The sequence below is a fragment of the Alosa pseudoharengus genome, unplaced genomic scaffold, assembly GCF_046254945.1.
Source record: "Alosa pseudoharengus isolate Yale_2024_CS ecotype anadromous, Long Island Sound unplaced genomic scaffold, YU_APseudo_1.1 YU_APseudo_1.1_scf_12, whole genome shotgun sequence".
Lineage (NCBI taxonomy): Eukaryota > Metazoa > Chordata > Actinopteri > Clupeiformes > Clupeidae > Alosa > Alosa pseudoharengus.
In genome coordinates this window covers 18114157-18134269 of record NW_027468587.1, presented here as the reverse complement: position 1 = coordinate 18134269, position 20113 = coordinate 18114157, and the positions used below count along the sequence as shown (strand labels likewise).

Here is a 20113-nt window from a genome sequence, read left to right as displayed (position 1 = left end):
AAGCTGTCTAGTGATGATTTTGTAGACTGCGCTAGCCAATGCGGATACGGATGAGATTTTCAGGGTCGCCATAGAAGGTGCCAGGCTTGACCTGAACTGTCAGATACTGTTTTCATGAATCCACTTACGGCAGCTGATGCGCCTCTGTGACAGCACACCAGTCACGTTGTCACTGCACCTGGGAGAGAAGGGGGGGGGGGGTCACTGGACAACTGAGGGACTGTAGGGTATCAACAAGACAAGGTCAGTTCCTGTTACCTGCTGTGACACTGCCTCTAAATATCACCCATAGCCATGAAACAGGTTATGAAGAGACGTGGGTTTGCTTCCTTTCTTGATTGCACAACTTCCTCCAAAAAATGAATGTGTGTCCGTGGTTAAGGTGGCGGAAAATGATGTCGGTGGTGTCCAAGGTCGGTGTCTCATTCACCAGAAACAGACAATGCAAGGCATGGCCAAGAGTATATAACTTTGAGCTAGAGAATAAAAAAAATCCTTCACATGTGTTACATGCATATAATCTGCTCTAGTGGCACAGAGCAAAAGAAAACATTGCTATATTTGTTCTTGTTTTTTCAAGAGAATCATTTTGGAGAATGTCAGTCCCAAAAACAAAGCCTTGTAAGTGGCCCTGCCCTTGTGCTGTCGAAATCTGCATTTCAAAGTCTGACTTCAGGTCTGGTTGACTGTAACAAAGTGCCTCTTGTATCACTGATCTGCGGCCCAGTGAGTAACCTGAGACGCCTTAAACATAGCCATGCCTGCCTTGGGTGACTGAACAGGCTCCGGACAGCCGAGGAGAACAAAATCATGGTGCATCAGGACAGATCAAACTGAAGGGAAATGGCATTCTCTTAATATATTCCTGAGGAACATAAAGGAGAGTGAAAGAGATGGCGTGTGTCAGAGAATTTCTGTTCCCTCTTCGCGGTGTCGGTGCTGCTGTATTCTCCTTTCGTCCTCTCAGTTTTTTTTTTCTCAGGCTTTATTTATCTCAGAAAGGTAGGCTTTACAAAGCCCTGCCATTGTTGATGACAAACTCCATTATTGATAGCTCCCCTCTTGACCGTAGTGTGACATGATAAAAGAAGCGGGGGCTTGCGGGGGGGGGGGGGGTCTGAAAGTAGGGAAAGAGAGAAAGAGAGAAAGACAGAGAGAGAGGAAGAGAGACACAGAGAGTGTGAGAGAGAGAAAGAGAAAGAGAGAGAGAGAGAGAGAGAGAGAAACTAGGACTTGGTGGATGCGGGTGGGTTGGGGGGTGGGGGGATGCGTATACAACCCCTCAAGGTCAGAGTGTCCGGGCTTTTGTTCTTCAAATGGGGATGAGTCGCCCAAGCGAGAGGAGCGCAGGAACAGATGTTCTAACACAATGAACATAGATCGCTTACTGCTTATTCTCCCTCTGCTGGGCCCTGGATGCTACTTGGGCCAGCACTGAAGGGACTAGCGCAAAATGGTGCAAGAATGAGGTCTGGGAGGGTCTGATGCAGAGGAAGCGTTAAGTGTGTGTGTGTGCATGCGTGCGTGCGTGCGTGTGTGGTGTGTGTGTGGTGTGTGTGTGTGTGAGAGAGATAGATGGCAGGGTTTGTGAGTGTGTGTCTGAAAGACTGATAGAGAGCTTGTGTCCAGGTCATATGTTCTTTGGAAGGTGAGTGCTGGGAAAATAGAATGTGCCTGTGTGTGTGTGTGTGTGTGTGTGTGTGTGTGTGTGTGTGTGTGTGTGTGTGTGTGTGTGTGTGTGTGTGTGTGTGTGTGTGTATGTGGTGGTGAGGAAGTGGGGCAGATGGTAGAATTCAGGAGTTCTATGGTAGTGGGTGGCACCAGTGACTCGATTAGCTAGAAAGGTGTCATATTACACCAACTTATTCACACTTCCAAAACAGCACTGGCATTCAATGAAGACATTCACTATGTACTGTAGTATATAGCCTTAATGGAATCCACACTAAAACTGGATAATTCTGGCTATACATTATTATTAAGAGTAAATCATTGATTAAATTGAAAGATGTCATACAGACTCAGATATTACAGTGAGAGGGCCCTCAAAAATTATATTTTTGTGTTTAATTGGCTTGTCTACCCTTCTAAAGGCTAAATCCCATGGAACAAAATATAGTTTAATGAAACATTTGTCTTGTAAATCCAGTCATTGGTCATGTTCATCACAGACTAAATAAACGAATCAACATTTATTAATAATCCTTTCGCTTTTCTTTTTTTATCTTTATATTTTTTTCCATATATGCCAGAGCCATACAGTAGTGATCTAGCAGATGAGATTCAACTGCCCCCTGCCTATTTTAGCTGTTAGGTCTGCCTGTTGACAATTAGCACATTATCACTTCAAGCAGTATTGTTTCCCATTTGTGACTCTCTGTCGCTCTCTGCTGGTGAAATACTGTATAGCAAGCATTCAAAAACCAATCAAGTGAGGATGGCCATAGGCTACACCTTTTTCTCAACTTAAAATCTTCAGCTGTTCATAAATCGGGGGGGTGGCAGGTCTGTTCATCCGACAGTCTGTGTGTGTCTACTCAACATTAACATTTTACTGTCTTTGTGAACAACCAAAACATTCAAGAGATAGGTAATACGACTTCACAAAAATACAAACTTCATTGTAAAGCTGGAAAAATACAGGCTAAGTCTGTAGTAGAACTGTTGTCCTGACCAATTTGTAGGCCTACATAGTTTCACAAAGATCCATGACTTTATTTTTGATTATAGCCTTTGCCTTTCTCATCTCATTTTTAACATTATTGTATTACTCTCTTATAGGCTAATAAATCACTGGTTCACTACTACTAATAATAGAATAATATAAATAAGAACAAACAATTGTTTGTGAGAGAAAAACATGGTTCTGACCTCACTGCTTGTAGGCCTACCTCTGTTTCTCCAGGACACATGTAGCCTAGGCCTACTTATGTTGTGTCCATCTTCCAATAGGCCTTAGGTTGGGCGGACCTCATTAGCCTTTTATGCTAAGTTAGGCTAAGCCTAGGCTTATGATTGTATGTTGAGCCAATTGTTTTTGGAATAGAATGCATTCTTTTTCTCATATTGTTATGTTAACATAATCTTGCATGCTCCTTCCTTATAGGGAAGGGAATGTCTTTTTTGTTTGTTTTTTTAAACGTTTTTATTATTATTATTGGTAATTCAAGTACAATAAACATGGGTCAAAACAATCCATGAGGAATCCATCTATGTACAGGATCAGGCATAATTTTAAAAGGAGGAAGCAAAGAGAGAAAAAAATAATAATAATGATCAAAACAGAAAAACAAAACACAACAGAAAAAAACATATAACTACTCATTAAATCATATTCTGTAACACTGTTCAAAAGTTGTACTGATTTCTTAGACTTCATAGCTTTAAGGGCTTTTTGTACGTGTGAACGTGTTCAAACGATGACAATAAGTTTTCACTCATATCTGAACGCTAGATGTCTCCCTTCTCCGTAAAAGCATCGACCACGCTGAACACCATATCGGCCTAGAGAAGTTCATGGCCTTGTTGCTTTCCCCGTCTCCGCGAGGAGCTCTCCGTACAGCAGTCGCCATTTTGAAATCCAAATCGTTCACAGTACACCCGCCCTGAAACCTGGAACTATGCCGCGGGGACGGCCTCGAAAAGTGAGGGATAACACAAACGACGGAACAGGTAAACTGTACAAAATTATTATGAATAAAAAGAACGGATTTCAAGCTTTTTAAACAAGTGTACTATACACTAGGAAATTCCATCATATGGCAGAAAAGAACACTTCAACTTTGTGTATATAGTCCCCGGATATGGTATTGCGGGTGTCCATTTCTTTGTGCTGCGAAAGGAGTGATTGAGGCGGAATGATATTAATAACATTTGGTGGCTCTACTTATTCAGATCCAGTCTAATTTAAAGCACAGGACAGGAAACATCTCCAGGAGAACGTGTCTGAAATGTGTTTCTGTCTGGCTTTGGTACAACCTGCAACGACGCAATTTCACGGTTTTGAGAAATGGCGATGACGAGTCTGCTAACGTTAGCTGAACGCTGCTAACTTAGCTTAACGTTGCCTTTGGTGACAACAACGTTAACGTTCTCATTTGTTAGCCGAGATGGCTTGCTTCCCCGCGACGAAAAGCCATCGTGTTAGCCTGGTAGCGACCAAAGTTAGCGAGCAATAGGTAGTTTCAGCAAGGGGCGTTGAACTGCTGAAGTGTTCAAATGGTTGTCTTGACTCTTGTGTCGTCAACTGTAACGTTACCAAATAAACGCCAAGTAAAAGAAGCTACCTTTGAAAGAAGACTGCATGGAGACGAGCGCTAACGTTAGCTGTCCTCACTAGCGTGCGAGTTGTTTATATTTGACACTAACGTTACCCAATAAGAGGACCATGCTTATTGAAACATTACATCTCTAAAATATTGTGGCTTAATAGTTCCATATCGTGCCATAATTATGTACAAAAGCTAGCTTGATCTTACGTGCAGTCTATGCTGGGAAGTACAAGTTATCCACTGCAGATTAATCACTCCAGTTGACAAAGTTTTAAAGTCTAGTTCTACTTTCTAGCCAGAAAAGTTGTTGGAACACGTTAACGTTACATAAACTTGCAATAACGTTACATTAAAATAGGTAATGGTAATTTGCAACATACAAGGGAGTAGCCTAATGGCATGCTTGAAGATCTTGCAATTCCTTGTGACATCTAATACATTGTTTTAAATAAATTTGCCCCAGGAGGCAGGCTATGTCATGGCCAAGTACTACACATCGGCCTAATGGTCCCCCTAAAGCATTTGCCATCACCACCTTAAAAAAACAACATAATTGTTTGCAAAAATGCAGGGTCTGTAAATAATTAGGCTGTCAGTGATGTAGCTCCTGGAAGTGAGCATGTCTATTAGGCTACCTGTTTCTGTAACCAGTCCACTGAACATATTAGAACAAAAGCTTGTATCAATGCAGTTGCAATGCAAGTGATCAAAAGGAACAACAACAACAAAAAAGTCACATAAGCCAAGTCTAGTACAACCCCAAACCAGAAAAAGTTGGGACGTTTTGAAAAATGTGAATAAAACAATGTAATAATGTGCAAATCACATAAACTCATATTTAGTCAAAAGGACACAAACATATCAAATGTTGAAAATAACATTTCAAGACTATTTCATGTTCATTTTAAGTATTAGCCTACGGAGCCCCTAAGAGGACATGAGCCAAAAAAAAAATCTAAAGTTTAGGTTCATGTGCTCACGCGAAACTTTATCTGGCAAGTTTCACGTGCACACGCAAAACCTTTTCACATGAAACTTTCATCACACACTATGTGGATACTGTTTTTAGAATTGATTTAGATTAAGTGTTATTTAGTATAATTTGTATTTTAGTATATTTAGTATATTCTTTATCTTCTACTGTCCTTATTGCTTAGTTGTGTTTTTTATATTATATACTTTTAATTACTTTTTTCTGCTGTTAGTGAATGTGTGTGTGATGTCTGTATGCTACTGAGACCTTGAATTTCCCCTGGGGATCAATAAAGTATCTATCTATCTATGAAACTAAACTTTAGATTTTATTTTGCTCATGTCCCCTTAGGGACAATCTGTTGCTGGTATAATTTGTTACCAGCAACAGATTTAAAAAAAAGTTGGGACGGGGTAACAAAATGCTGAGTTGTGTAATGATGAAGAAAACAAAAGGAGGAATGTTTAACTGGCAACATGATTGAGTATGAAAAAGAGCATCCCAGAGAGGTTACGTCGAAGTAAATATAGGGGTATTCCTCACTCTGTGTAAACCTGTGTGGACAAATGATGAAACAATGTCATTTTAATGCTTCTTAACATGGAATTGTGAAGTATGTGGGGAGTTCATCACCTCCAGTGCATAATATCATTAAAATATTTAGAGAATCCAGAAAAATCTTTGCAAACTAAGGGTAGACCTGAAAAACAATATTGGATGGCCGTAGTCTTTTGGACCTCAGATGGTACTGCATTAAAACCACACCTATTTCTGTAAAGAAAATAATTGTATGGGCTCAGGAAAGCCTCTGATAACCATTGTCTATGAGCACAGTTTGATACTCAATTCAGAAATGCTAGTGTAAACTTTACCATGCAACAGCCAAATTGTCATTGTCAAATTGTCAATTTAGACATGACACAGAAATACCACCGTCTTAACTGGGCCTTTTTTTTTTTTTTTTTAAACGTGGAAAACGTGGTAACGTGGAAAAAGGTCCTGTGGTTAGACCAACTGGGCTAAACAGGAGCGGGCCTATCCAAGTATCCAACCTATCCAAATTGTTTTAGTGCGCAGATTGAAACCCATCATCTATGACGGTGTGGAGGTGCATTAGTGCATACCGCATGGCCATCTTGCACATCTGGCAAGGTACAATGAATTCTGAATGATGTATACAGGTTTTGAACAACATTTTACTGACATCCAGGCAATGTTTTTCTTTCCAGGGAAGACCTTGAATATTTCAGTAAAACAATGGCAAATTCTGCGCATATTTAAACTGCACAAACAATACATGAATTCTGCACATATTTAAACAGTATTTCTCCATAGAGGAAGAGTCATGGTGCTAAAATGGCCTGTCTGCAAATTAGGTGCATCATGGAATGAAAAACATGATTAAGAATACCCCATACTGTTGAGCAACTGAAGTTCTATATCGGGCAGGAATGGGACATTTCTCAAAACTCTAGCAAGTGGTTTCCTCAGTTCCTAAACATTTACAGAATTTTGTTAGATGAAGAGGTGAAGCATTACAGTGGTAAACATTCCCTGTCCCAACTTTTTTCGAAACATGTTGCTAACAAATCCAAAATGAGCATATTTCAATGAAAGTCAATTTTTGATATGTTGACTTTTGACAAATGGCAATTTTTGTCTGTTTTTGTGTGCATTTTACACAACGTCCCAACTTTTTCTGATTTGTGGTTGTACAAACAGTTTCCCCTTAGGAATAGTAATAATTGGGTGTTAGATCTTATACAGACAAACATTTGTTTGGCCTGACAGAAATGTATTGATGATACAATCGTAGATGAAATTATGTATGACATAGCCTACTTGGAGGGCACATGATATGCAGGCATTGAGGCGTTATCCATCTCTTATTTATTTTCATTTATTGATGTGGAGAAAAATAAAGTCTATAAAACATCTTTATGCCTATGCTGTGAGTTATATATTTATATATATATATATATATATATATTTTTTTTTTATTTATTTTTTTTTTTTTTGAATATGGAGACAATTTTATCTATGTTGTTTAGCATTAGTCATTCGTCCTGTATCAAAACAAATATTTAAGTAAATGGCAATTAGAGGTGCAGTTGACAATTTTGCAAGAAGCGTAGGTTATTGAACAAGACATATGCACTGCACAATGTACACAGTTAGCAGGCAGATTCTCAAATTTAGATGAGTCACCCTACAATATCTAATGTTATCTAAATAAATAATGTAATATAGACTGATATGCATTCCTCAAAAAACAATTTTGTGAACAAGATGTTATGAATATTTTCTTTTAGGTGTATCTGACCTTTTAACAACACCGCACCGTTCCAATAGATGTAAAATAGCCATTTTGGCCAAATCTGGCATATTTACATTTCATGTTTATTAAGTGCAATGTCCATGTTAAATAAACCTTACAAAAAAGTTGTGTGCCAATATGGCTGAAGTATTGTTGGTGTGATTTAGGCAAACTCTTAATGGAAAGATGAGGTGCTTTCTGATGAGCTTTGGGCTTTGTTGGTCTGCAGAAGGTGCACAGGAGTCTAAACATGGGAGCCATGCAGAATCCAGAGAGAACAAATGTAACATTTGCTCTCAGGTCTTCAGCACAGAAAACCAACTACAGAAGCATCTCAGAGACCATGAAGCCAATGACAAGGCAAGTGGACTGCATGAATCAGATTGTATTTTCATGCAATGGCTTGTTTTTTTCCGTTTTTTTTTTCTGGTAGCACTTTTAAAAACTTTTCTTTTGTTTGTCTTTGTGTTACACATTGAATAAGCTAGTAAGGGAGTTGGTCCAAGTGGTCCATTATAGCTTAGGTCCAAAATCTGAGTGTGGTGGGTAAGGTGAGGTGCAAATGGAAATGTGTGCTGTAAGAGTCAGTTAGTTATGCCATCTCATATATAAAATATCCATAGAACAGAACAGAAACAAACATGAAGGTATAGTTGTCAGTGCTAGAGTTGTCAGGTATTCATTATTCCTTTTTTGCAGTAGTCCTTTGCATGACATACATAAGCAGTGGGAAGAGAAAATCCTTTGAAGGCAGGCGTTCTGAGTGTGTGGAACAACACACAAAATCAGATAGGTTCTTCTGGAGTGTATATACTCTGCGTAGTTTTGAATTTTCCCAAAACAAGTTTCCCCCTCAGTGTCTCTACAGGGACATTATGCACAGAGATAAGTAATTAATCAAAGGTTCTCAGTAGATGGTGGCTGTGTCTGCACATCATCTGGAAGTAGTCAGTGCTTTGGTGCATGCTTTTGAATTTATTTTATTTTCACCATCCCTCGTCTGCCCCTCTCATTTTTGCCCCCTCTCTCTCTCTCTCTCTCTCTCTCTCTCTCTCTCTCTCTCTCTCTCTCTCTCTCCCCCCTCATTAACAGCCTTACCGGTGTGACCAGTGTCCTTTGTCCTTCAACGTGGAGTTTAACCTGACGCTACACAAATCCACTCACACAACCTCAGACCCTGTCTGCCCCATGTGCCACAAGAAGTTCTCCCGCGTGGCCAGTCTGAAGGCCCACATCATGCTCCATGAGAAAGAGGAGGTATGTGAAGGGTCACCCAGAGGCAGAAAACATACCGTTGAAGTCAAGTTTAGGAGTTGATCTGTCCAGTTTTATGGTTAACTTTTTATTTCACATTTTGCAACTGTATTTATGACTTTTGTCTTGCCAGTTTCAAAATAAGGGCCAAAAAAGTTACATTAGTTGGTCAGTTGTTTCTGTTCACTGATGGTTTTAAACAAATCCATTTGGAGGTACATCTAACTTAGAGACCCACAAGCATGAATTATTTCCTCTTATTAACCATTCCTTCCTGGTTCATCTTTTCTTATCTCCCCTCCGGTATCAGAACCTGATCTGTGGCGAGTGTGGAGATGAGTTCGTCCTTGAGAGTCAGCTAATGCCTCATATGGAGGATCACCGCAAAGAACTTTCCGGATGCAAGGTCTACACCTGCAAGACCTGCAACCAGGAATTCAAGACCCCTGCCGAGCTGAAAGAACATGTCAAGACACATGTTAAAACAAGGTCAGTGGGTTGTTGGTGTGGTGCCTGTCAGCCCATCTTGGGAGAGGTTCATTCAATGTATGTCACTTTTCTGTGTGCTGATATGCATGCTGTGCGTCTATCCATTAGGACAATACTCACCAGCTCGAGGAATTACAAGAAGAACATTGACCGGAGCGGATTCACAAATAGTTGTCAGCACTGTGGAAAGACGTTTAAGAAGCCTAGTCAGCTGGTGAGACATATCAGAATCCACACAGGTAAGACAAAAAAGTATCTGTCTTACAGCTGGTCTTTCCGTCCTTTAAGAAAGATGCACAAATAGCTCATCCTGACTCAGCTTCAAAGCTCTTTGTTTACAAAGTGTATGCATTATGTAGGCTAAAGAAGAAACATCTATTGTGCGTAGGCTAATACTTGAAGTAGTCACTTAGTTGAAGTGTGCACTTGAAATTGACCTACAGTATTTGTATGTGTGCTTCGAATAAACACATTATCTGTTTTCAACGTTATATAGCAGAATTACTTGGCTATGGAACCCCTAATCTGGTTTGCGTTGGAGAGAGCATGCACAAACGTTATGGTACCAGCCAATTCAGTAGGCTAACTCAAGACTTCAAGGCCATGATATACAACGTTTTTAAGCAACAAACAAAATACTAACATAACAGTGAAGTGGTTCGTTTTTTCATGGTTTATTTTTTCCAAAAGCATCCTCTCCCCATGTGTCTATTGCATTTACGTAGGGAGCTTGGAACAAAGTTGGGTTTTCTTCATTTTCATTTTCTGTAAGCATATTTATGCTCAACAAATATCAGCGAGCTCAGCAGTGAGGTCATGAGAAGGCTATCAATGAACAGAAACCCGACCGTGTTGGCTAACAATTTATGAAATACTCCTGTCATTGTCGTCAACGACGTTGCTGTAGGCTACTGCCTTTTCAGCGCCTTCTGCTTATGATGATTGGGTCTTTTGAATTCCTTTGACCTTGCGATGCAGTTGTAGGCTACATTAACGTGTCTCTTGCCGTTCCCTTAATGTGTTCTATCACAATGCTGTCTGCCCTTATGGACAGTAGCTCTGTGATGTCTGCATCTTTCCAGGTCGGTTTTCTGGACAGCACTATGCCACTCCATAACACTTGCATTTAAGTCAGATTTAACCACATGGACGCACGAAAGAAACGTCACCGACACGCCCTCTCACTAGGTGTGAATTTTAACCGCATGTTCTACGCTTCGTTCAGACACAGCACATTTACATAATGTCCGGAGGAAATACTAGGGGGGGAGCAGTAGAACAACCGGCTAAGTTTGGACTTCCATATGACCGTTTATGTCGTTCAGATATACGGCCCCACCGTTTAACATCCGCCGAACCTTCGGTCTTACACGTATGTCTGAAAGAGCTTATTGATGCTTTTTTATTATAAACTGTCTATCTTAAATAGTTTATCGTAAACAGTTTCTAGCAAGTGGATAGAAACTGAACTGTAGTGCTCCACATTCATTTTTGATACTTGTATCCGTTGTGCCATTTCGGTGGATCATTGTGGATTAAGTACCTCTGATTCAACTTGCTACCCTCCTTTCTCCTTTTAAAAGAAATCCTTGCAACAATTTATCCATTACAAACCAAGTGAAAAGGAGAAGTTGCTTATTATTTTGAGGTTTAATGTTATTGCACTGCCAACACTGGCCACATGGGGTCACCTAAAACCCAAAGTTTAATCAGCACCACAACAGCGAGATAAAGCTTTGAACCCAGTATAGACAATTATGCCTCCAACTTCTACTACTGTGGCCCTTTACCTTTTCAGACACCTGTCTTGCCCCATGCTTTTATTTGCGCCAGGCTTGGCAGATGACTAATCGCCGCTGGCATTGGCTGCTCTGTCCTCTGAATGAGGAACAGCCATTAGGAGGCCCTGTGCTGCTGTACTGGAGTGCCTCCCAAGGACCTCGCTGATGGTCCTGAGTGCTCATTTAAATTGTGCCACACAGAATTAGTGTCAAGATTCTTAGTCTATTGTTAGTATGGCGAGGAATATCACAAGTGTTTATGTCCTAGCTGTAAACTCCTCCACACTGTTGGGCTTTGAACTCTCTCTCTCTCTCTGTCTCTCTCTCTCTGTCTCTCTCTCTCTCTCTCTCTCTCTCTCTGTCTCTCTCTCTCCCTTTTTTCCCTCCTGCACACACACATTCACACACCGTACCTCTTTGTCTTTCATGCTAACTCTTTCTTGGCTACACCCTTTGTTGGTCTACCCATCTCCCTCACCCTCTCTGTGTCCTCTTATCTTCCTTTAATCCCCCTCTTTCCTGTCATCATCCTGCCTTCTTTAATCTCTCCTTTTTCTCTTACTCTCTGCTCTCTTCCTTTACTCTCTCTTCCCCTTTTCTCTCACCCTCTGCTCTCTCTCTGTCCTCCCACCAACCTCTCCTTTTCATTTTCCCTCCTTTTCCCCCCTCTCTCTTCTCTCCTCCTCTCTGTGTCCTTCTCCTTCTGCAGGTGAAAGGCCGTATAAATGCACTCACTGCGGGAAGGCGTTCAACCAGAAGGTGGTGCTGCAGACCCACATGGTGCGGCATACAGGGGAGAAGCCCCACCTGTGCACGTTGTGCCCGGCCTCCTTCTCCCAGAAGGGCAACCTGCAGTCGCACATCCAGAGGGTGCACTCCGAGGTACCTTCATCATCTCAGGATCACACACACACACATGCACACATATACACACACACACACACACACACACACACACACACAAGCCTATACACACACACACACACACACACACACACACACACACACACACACACCTACACACACACGCCTATACACACACTCACACACACACACCACCCCTGTCTGTTTTCTGAAATTCCTCACTACAGTGCCTATAAAAGTATTCACCCCCTTTGATACGTTCCCTTTTCTTGACTTTAGAAATGGAAACAGAAGTTATTAATTAATACAGATTCAAATCCTTACAGACAATCCTTACATATTAAAAATATGCCCTACAGAGATCGAAGTGACCTCACATACACATCAATCTGCAGGTGAAGGGATGTATGCATTCAGTCATGAAAGAGGTTCATACAGTTGTGTTTGAGGTATTCAGTTCAAGGGAATATTCTTGAAAAAGCTGGCAGGAAGGTTTCTGAATACTGTCTATAACCCCCCCCCCCCTCTCTCGCTCTTACAAGTATGTGAAGGCTGGGGTCTTTCTATAGGTTTGATGAACAGGTTTCTGTCTACATTTCTGCTTTTCAAAGGGAGACTCTCCATTCAGTTGTGTTATGGGATGTTTGCTTACTGGAACATGCTTTCCCCCACTTTCCTTTAATTATGCAGAACATGCATTCTTTATCTTTTAAATGTGGCTTTTTTAATTAATTTATTTTTGTTACTAATTAATACAGATTCAAATCCTTATAGACAAACTAATTCACTGTTTTATTCTCCTTTAAGAAGAGACAAAGCTGTTTATAAAGTGATGTTCAAGCCACTGAACATACCCCGGAGTTCAGTTAAATCCATCATTAAGGAATTAAGGAAATATGGCAAATGTGTAAAATTGCCTAGAGCATGCCATCCCCACCAACTAAGTGACAGTGTGTAGGAAGAAGGCTGTTGGGGGGGGGGGGGGGGTTGAGTTAGAAGCTTCAGCAGCTGAGATGGGAGAGACTCTGTATACAACAACTATTTCCCGGATGCTTCACCAGTCAAAGCTTTATAGGAGAGTTGCAAAGCTCATATTAAATCCGAACTTGAGTTCGGCCAAATACATGTTGGAGACTCCAAGGTCAAATCGAAGAAGGTTCTTTGGTCTGATGAGATCAGCTTTTTGGCAATCAGACTAGATGCTATGTTTGGCAGACACCAAATACTGCTTTGATGGCAGGGATGCTTTATAGACCTGTTAACTACCTATGGCAAGTTGCATTGCAAGTAAGCTCTGGGGTAGCAAAAATCAAAGTGTGCCATCTTAACATACCGAAGATCACAGTATCCACTAGAAGATTTCCGATTTCTTCGTCCCTGCAAGAGTTTAACAGGTGCGATAATTCAAAATCCCCATGTTATTTTCCCATAGGCAAAGGCATTATATATTTTTAATTACCGGCAATCAACATTAGTTTGTAGAAATATGTTTTCACTTCAACATTAAAGAGCTTTTTATGTAATTCATGCATAATCCATTTATAAAAGCAATAAATGGGAAAATATCTAAGCACTTTTTACTTTTTAGGTACTTTTAATAGGCACTGTATGGTCTGATGTAACTCTGTAACTTACTCAACTCTGCGCAAATACGCAACTGTACTTTTCACAAAGTTAAACACATCTACACACACACACACACACACACACGTGCATGTATGCACACACATGCACACAGAAAACACTCATGTAAAGTGATATGCGCTTGATATAACTCAGCAAAGGATTACAGAAAACGATACTACACTAAGCAACTGCCAACTCATGTGGTTACCAAAACAAAATGGCTGAAAAAGAGTGTGACTGACTGGTCAACTCTTGAAATGACACATAAGCATATGCAAAGACATTTATCAAGAGAGACAGAAAAAGGTGTGAAATAATGCAGTGATATCAGTAGTACATAAAAAAACAGGAAGTGAGCCATGTTGGTGTCTCCGTATTCTTGTTTTTCATTCTCTCTCTTTCTCTCTCTCTCTCTCTCTATGTCTTTCTCTTTTTCTGCGGTGCATCGTTTTACCTGGTTAAGAGGTCTGTGTGTGAGTGAGTGAATGAGTGTGTGAGTGAGTGAGGGAAGGAGGGAGAGAGCGAGGAAGGGAACGGGAGACATTAGAGACTCTTGGGTCAAAAAGAGATCCTTACAGACAAACTAATTCACATTTTTTTTCTCCTTTAAGAAGAGACAAAGCTGTTTATAAAGTAATCTCCTGTGTAGGAAATGGAGGTCTTAAAAATATGCCCTATAGAGATAGAAGTGACCTCACATACACATCAATCTGCAGGTGAAGGGATGTATGCATTCAGTAATGAAAGAGGTTCATACAGTTGTGTTTGAGGTATTCAGTTCAAGGGAATATTCTAGAAAGAGCTGGTAGGAAGGTTTCTGAATACTGTCAATAACCTCCCCCCCCTTCTCTCTCTCTTACAAGTACTGTATGTGAAGGCTGGGGTCTTTCTATAGGTTTGATGAACAGGTTTCTGTCTACATTTCTGCTTTTCAAAGGAATATGTATTTACTGACTTATACTGGAAAATACTTTCCCCCACTTTCCTTTAATTATGCAGAACATGCATTCTTTATCTTTTAAATGTGGCTTTTTTAATTAATTTATTTTTGTTATTAATTTTGAGGTGGGTAAAAAAGCCTGTTGATTTATGTTCAGCACAAATGAAGTGATGGGTAATTGAGCAGACTCTCTCAACTCCCAGAGCGTGCGCCAGAGCAGTGGAGTTATGCATGCTTTTCTCATGAGTGCCCTTCAGTTCCTGGAGGGCAGGCAGACTCGGTCGTGATGAAGCCGCACCGTGCATAACTTACTCGAGCACCGACGGTGAATATATTTTACCGGGTGACAGGCTGTGAAAATTCCCCCCTCTGTGTGTGTGTCAAAACATGCATTTGTTGACATATTTCTCCACAGTGGAAAATAATCAATTATTCAGTGTGTGTGTGTACCGATTTTCAGGATATTGTCTTTCTCTTTTTATTTCCAGTGCGTTCTAGTCAGGATATTATCCCCATCTTATGATTTGACATAAGTTTGTTTTCCTGTGAGATCTATGATCTAGCCAAAAGGCCTAAATAAGGCAAAGGTTGATCTCTCTCTATGCCAGCAGCAGCTCTTTATTGATCCATGGATGTTGATTGTAAATCATGCCTACTGGTAGTCATTCATCAGATGCTCAAGCCAGTGCATATTGGTCTGTTCTTGCTTTGCCTGCAGACCAAAGGAGTGCACCCCTTCCCCTGCATTGACTGCAGCTGTGTGTTCACACACACACACACACACACACACACACACAAACACACACACACCTCACGGCTCACATCCTTGCTTTCCCCGCAGACCAAAGGAGTGCCCCTCTTCCCCTGCATGGACTGCAGCTGTGTGTTCAAAAAGCTGGGCAGCCTAAACGCACACATCAGCAAGATGCACATCTCAGTGGTGGAAGTTGAGGAGCCTGCCACCACCCAGGTGAAAGAAGTGCCCACACACACAAATGCCTGCTACCTTTAGACAAAACACTCTTACGAACTAGTCCAGGATTTGCTTGACCTAGTTTAGGGTTGTTTAAATTATGGTTAAAGAAGTTTCAGCACTCCTGGTTGCTGCAGGTTATTACCGTGGGTGAAGCTGTAATAAGAGTTTTGGCGAATCAGATTATATAAATGTATAAGTAGTTGTTTTAGTTTAAGAAAGGAAGGTCTGTTTTTTTTTATCTGATCAGAGGCAAGTGCATATGTATGTAAGCGCTCACACACAAACACACACAAATCAATCCTGCGTGTCATGTCTCATGTACCGCCAGGAGGCGGTGGAGTCCAGTCAGGCCGTGGCCGGGTCAGAGGGAGCCGAGGGGGTGACCGACGTGATCCAACAGCTTCTGGAACTCTCCGAGCAGGTCACAGTGGAGAGCACTCAAACCCAGCCCCCGGTGCCAGCTATCACCATGGAGACGGCTATCAACCAGGACATCTTGCAGGTTCAGGCAGAAGCACACATGCACACACTGACAAACATACATACCCTTGTAAGCATGTTGTCTTCAAGAATTGCTTGCATCTATTTTTGTATGAATCATTGATGCTCACTCGGCAAATTAATGCAAACACTGGAAGTGCATAAGTTGTTGTCAGTTTTATATCCGGTGTCATAAGTGCAGGTGCAGATACTTACCATTTTTTTTACTTTGTACTTGTTTTGTTAGGAAAACACACACACACACACAAAGAAGGCTCAGCTTTTACAGCATGGTGTTATCAGTTATATTGCAGAAATACATGTTAGCAGGTTGGTTTGGGGGTTTGAGGCAAGTCTGTCGGCTGTTTTAATTAGGCTACCTGCTTCAGAAAAAAACACTGCATTTGTTCACCTCTCACCATATTGAGATGTTCACATTCCAAATGTAATAAAAATAAGATCAATATCAATCAACACTCAACATAAGGTATGTCTGAAATTGTTGATTTGAAGAAAACACTTTTGGTTTTGGTGGCTCAATTTCATATGGAATCACAGCTATTAATTATGGTTAAAGATAATTACAAAACAGCGGTCAGATGAACAGTTGCAATTAGTACACTTAAATACACTTGCAACTGTTTGTCTGAGTGCTGTTTGGTAATTATCTTCAGTGATTATTAATAGCTGAGATTTCTATATGCATATGGAGCAACCAAAACCAAAACATTTCAACTGCAGTTTGAAACACATTTTAGAGGCGAAGCAGTCACTGAGAAGGATTTGCTTGCCCCGATACCCAAGTCATTATGCAAGAGAATAGATTTGCATGATAATTAACAGGGTTGAACGACCTGTGAGTGCTATTATTGGGAAGACCTCTTCAGCCACAGAGTTTAAGAGAGCCCTGGAAATTAAGGCAGAGACGAGCACTCGCCTCGGAGATCGTGGCCCTTGTTCCTGCACTCGACCTCTGAGCACTGGGCGTGGGTTTGCCATATTTGAGGGATTTAAATAAAAAGCTCTTCCCATATGAAAGTCGTAATAGATGGATAGATAGTTAATCACCCTTGTGATGTGAAATGCAGCATTTAAACTGGCTCACAATAGGCAATCATTCTCTCCCTCGGGGTGGGGTGGGACAAAATGTATTCAGTATCCCTTTTATTCATTCATTAGCTTTTATATTCTTTTTCTGGTCTCTATCTAAAAAAAAGACAACTGGAAAAACTGGAACCACAACTGTAAAAAGATCATTATTTTTTTTAAATAAAGAAAGTATTCATCTAAGCTGTCATTTCATCTTTGTCCTATTGCCTGTTCTCTTCATGCTGCCAGTTTGTTCTCAGAAGTCTTTTGATATTTTTGTGCCCAGATGTAGACATTTGTCTTTGGCAAGTACAGCCACCATTAGTTAGCAGCTGAAAACCTATGCGAAGATTTAGATATGCAGACCATTATTAACAGATGACGCTTATTCACAGCTATTGAGCAGATTTGAATGAGCCTCCTACAAGATATTTTACCGGATGACTATCTATTCTAAAAGTGTCATTTGTTATTTTTTATTTATTTGTGTTTTGACTACAGTAATGTGTTAATGTATGTTTGTTTACTGAACCTCTGTCTGCAGCAAGCTCTTGAGAACAGTGGCTTGACTGCCATCCCAGTGCAGAACAGTGCCCAGAGTTGCGGTGGCGGGCCAGCCTTGCCCAGGTCAGATGGTGGCACACAGAGTCAAACGATGGGCAGCGACGCCTCTGCCATCAGGAAGACGTCCGGCTCAGAGAAAGTTGTGAAGAAGGAGAAGAAGAGCATCTTTAAGAAGCCTGATCAAATGCCAGGTAAGGGTCTCTCTGACTGCAGGAGCGGATGGGCTATTAAGGTTGTTTGGATAGGCTATTAAAGTTGGGAGAAAGTGAGTGTGTGTTTTTGGGTAATTTGTTGAGTTTGGATGCTTGGATCGATCTATTCTGAGAATAGGAAATGCCGGCCAAAATGCAGTTCCAAATACAAAAACGTTCCCGTAATTGCTGAAAAATAAATTAGTTCGAGGTAACAAATCAATAGGATAGTTGGCCGTTCCTTATTACTAGTAGGTAATTTACTTTCACTTGGCTGCCTCATAAATGTTCTGGAAGACATTACCATCATACAGGAAGTAGCTTATTAGCCTGTTTGTTTTCATGCAGTCCTCCACAGCCAAGAGAAGCTTAAGCAGGTTTGGACATGGTGGTGCCTGCCCAAAGGATGTTGAATATAACCTTCTGGAAACTGTGTCAGTGGTTCAGTGATAAGACTTACCAACGGAACAGCAACTGCTGTTTTTTAAGGCTCTTATATTTTAAGGCTCTGTTGTCATGTGCCATCTGATCGATTCAAACATCTGAAACGCATTTCAAAAGTCCTCTTGATACTGTAACTGACCTGGCCATCATGAAGTGTCTGTTAAAGACATGTTCTCTACCTGTCCTGGGTGTAACATATGGCTTAATTAGCTGTCCTTTTTGAGAAGCCACCTGTCCTAGGGGCCCCAGCAACAGGGGCATTATCCTTTCATGTGCTGACCTCTCTTAATTGGCTAGAAACATCACGGTGTAGTCGACACACACAGCACCACCGGCATAATGGAAGAAATACATTTTTTGTTTTGTTCACTGCATTCACAAGATATAGACCACAAGATATTCCGTCAGTATCATCAAGGCAAGTGCAAGGCAGTATTTATTGATTGATCAGTGTTTCCCATACATTGACTTATTTGTGGCAGCCCACCACAATATCAACAATGACCACCACACAATAATTTTCCATGTTGTCCTATTTCAATTGGATGGAATTCTTTCATTGTAGAGCTATGTGCACCTTTGTAAAGCCTCTGCTTGTTTCTCTGTCTCTCAACAAACCTACATGCATGTTTAAAGACAACATTAACAATCCTGCAAGGCATAGAAGACGACTAGAAGGCTAAATTGTGCTTAAATCTGGTTAACATCATAACTCCGCTGCACTAATTTGTTAAAAACGTTTGCATTCAAGTTAATTCTGCAAACCTACCACCACAAATAGAATTACATTCTGTGGGAAACACTGTTGATGCTTAATGATCACCTATTGGCTGTTGAGGTGTGCATAGACCAATGTATTATTTTGCATGATGCACGTGGTTGCTGGTGACTGCTAGTATTCATGGACCACCGGCATTGTCAGATATTCCATATGTCAGTTTTATTGCTACAGTAAGTGTATGGGGACTATGTAAGAGAACTAGAAAGTTGAAAGTGTGGTAGGGTAGGTTAGAAAGAACCCTAGAACTAGGGTAGAAAGTTGAAAGAAATATGAGAAGGTCGGAACTGTAAGGAAACGTCAAGCCTGATCCATCACAGTCTTTGACAGATTTTGCATTGGTATTCAAACTCAGTCATGTTGAGGAATGATGACACTGCTTTTCTAGGTGGGTTCTGGGCAACAGTCTCCTTGTGTTTCTCATCTTTTATCTGAAGGACACTGGTAACGATCTACCAGATGGCGTCCATTTAAGTGTTGGCTGCGTAATGGCAATAACAATGGCAGGGTTGACCTCGAAACAATGAACTTGTTTTGGTTGAGCTGTCAAATTAAGGGTCTTCATTTGTCTTGGTTAGTTTATCATGTGAGATGTAATTTTATGACGGGTTTCACTCTTAATTTAATAACAAGGACAGCTCCGTTCAAGGTCAACATAAGATGGGTAGTTGATTAACTTTTGTTTAGGATACTTAATGGAACTGCCATGCAACTCATAACCTCTGTTTCTTAAATTAAGAACATCAAATCAAGTGTGCATGATTCAAAACAATACAAATGGAAAACATTAAGCTCATTTTTACATTGCATACAGTAATTACTCAGTGTTAATTACGTATAGGGATGTAACGATTACCGGTATAATGATAAACCGTGATAAAAATGTTGACGATAACAATTACCGTTTTCTTTTGAAATATCATAATTATCACGGTTGATTATCACAGTGTTGAAACCGTGTGTTTAATCCTTCCCAGCTTCATCCGAGCCTGATTTTGACATACAGTAGGCCTGGTACAATGAAGCAAAATTGGTACCCTACTGATTCTGTTGTCTAATTGATGGTTTTAACTGCG

General features: G+C 40.7%; 1 protein-coding gene across 1 annotated transcript in view; it reads left to right on the top strand.

Moving 5' to 3' along the window:
• The first annotated feature begins 3532 nt into the window (after positions 1-3532).
• Positions 3533-20113, top strand: part of znf236 (zinc finger protein 236) — an 84461-nt gene continuing 67880 nt past the window's right edge. Inside the window, exons 1-9 of the mRNA XM_076280325.1 lie at positions 3533-3672; positions 7791-7921; positions 8654-8818; positions 9126-9304; positions 9413-9543; positions 11795-11967; positions 15357-15485; positions 15820-15993; positions 17605-17815. Of these exons, the coding sequence (XP_076136440.1) occupies positions 3621-3672; positions 7791-7921; positions 8654-8818; positions 9126-9304; positions 9413-9543; positions 11795-11967; positions 15357-15485; positions 15820-15993; positions 17605-17815 (1345 nt within the window). The 5' untranslated portion in view covers positions 3533-3620. The remainder of the gene's footprint in view (positions 3673-7790; positions 7922-8653; positions 8819-9125; positions 9305-9412; positions 9544-11794; positions 11968-15356; positions 15486-15819; positions 15994-17604; positions 17816-20113) is intronic.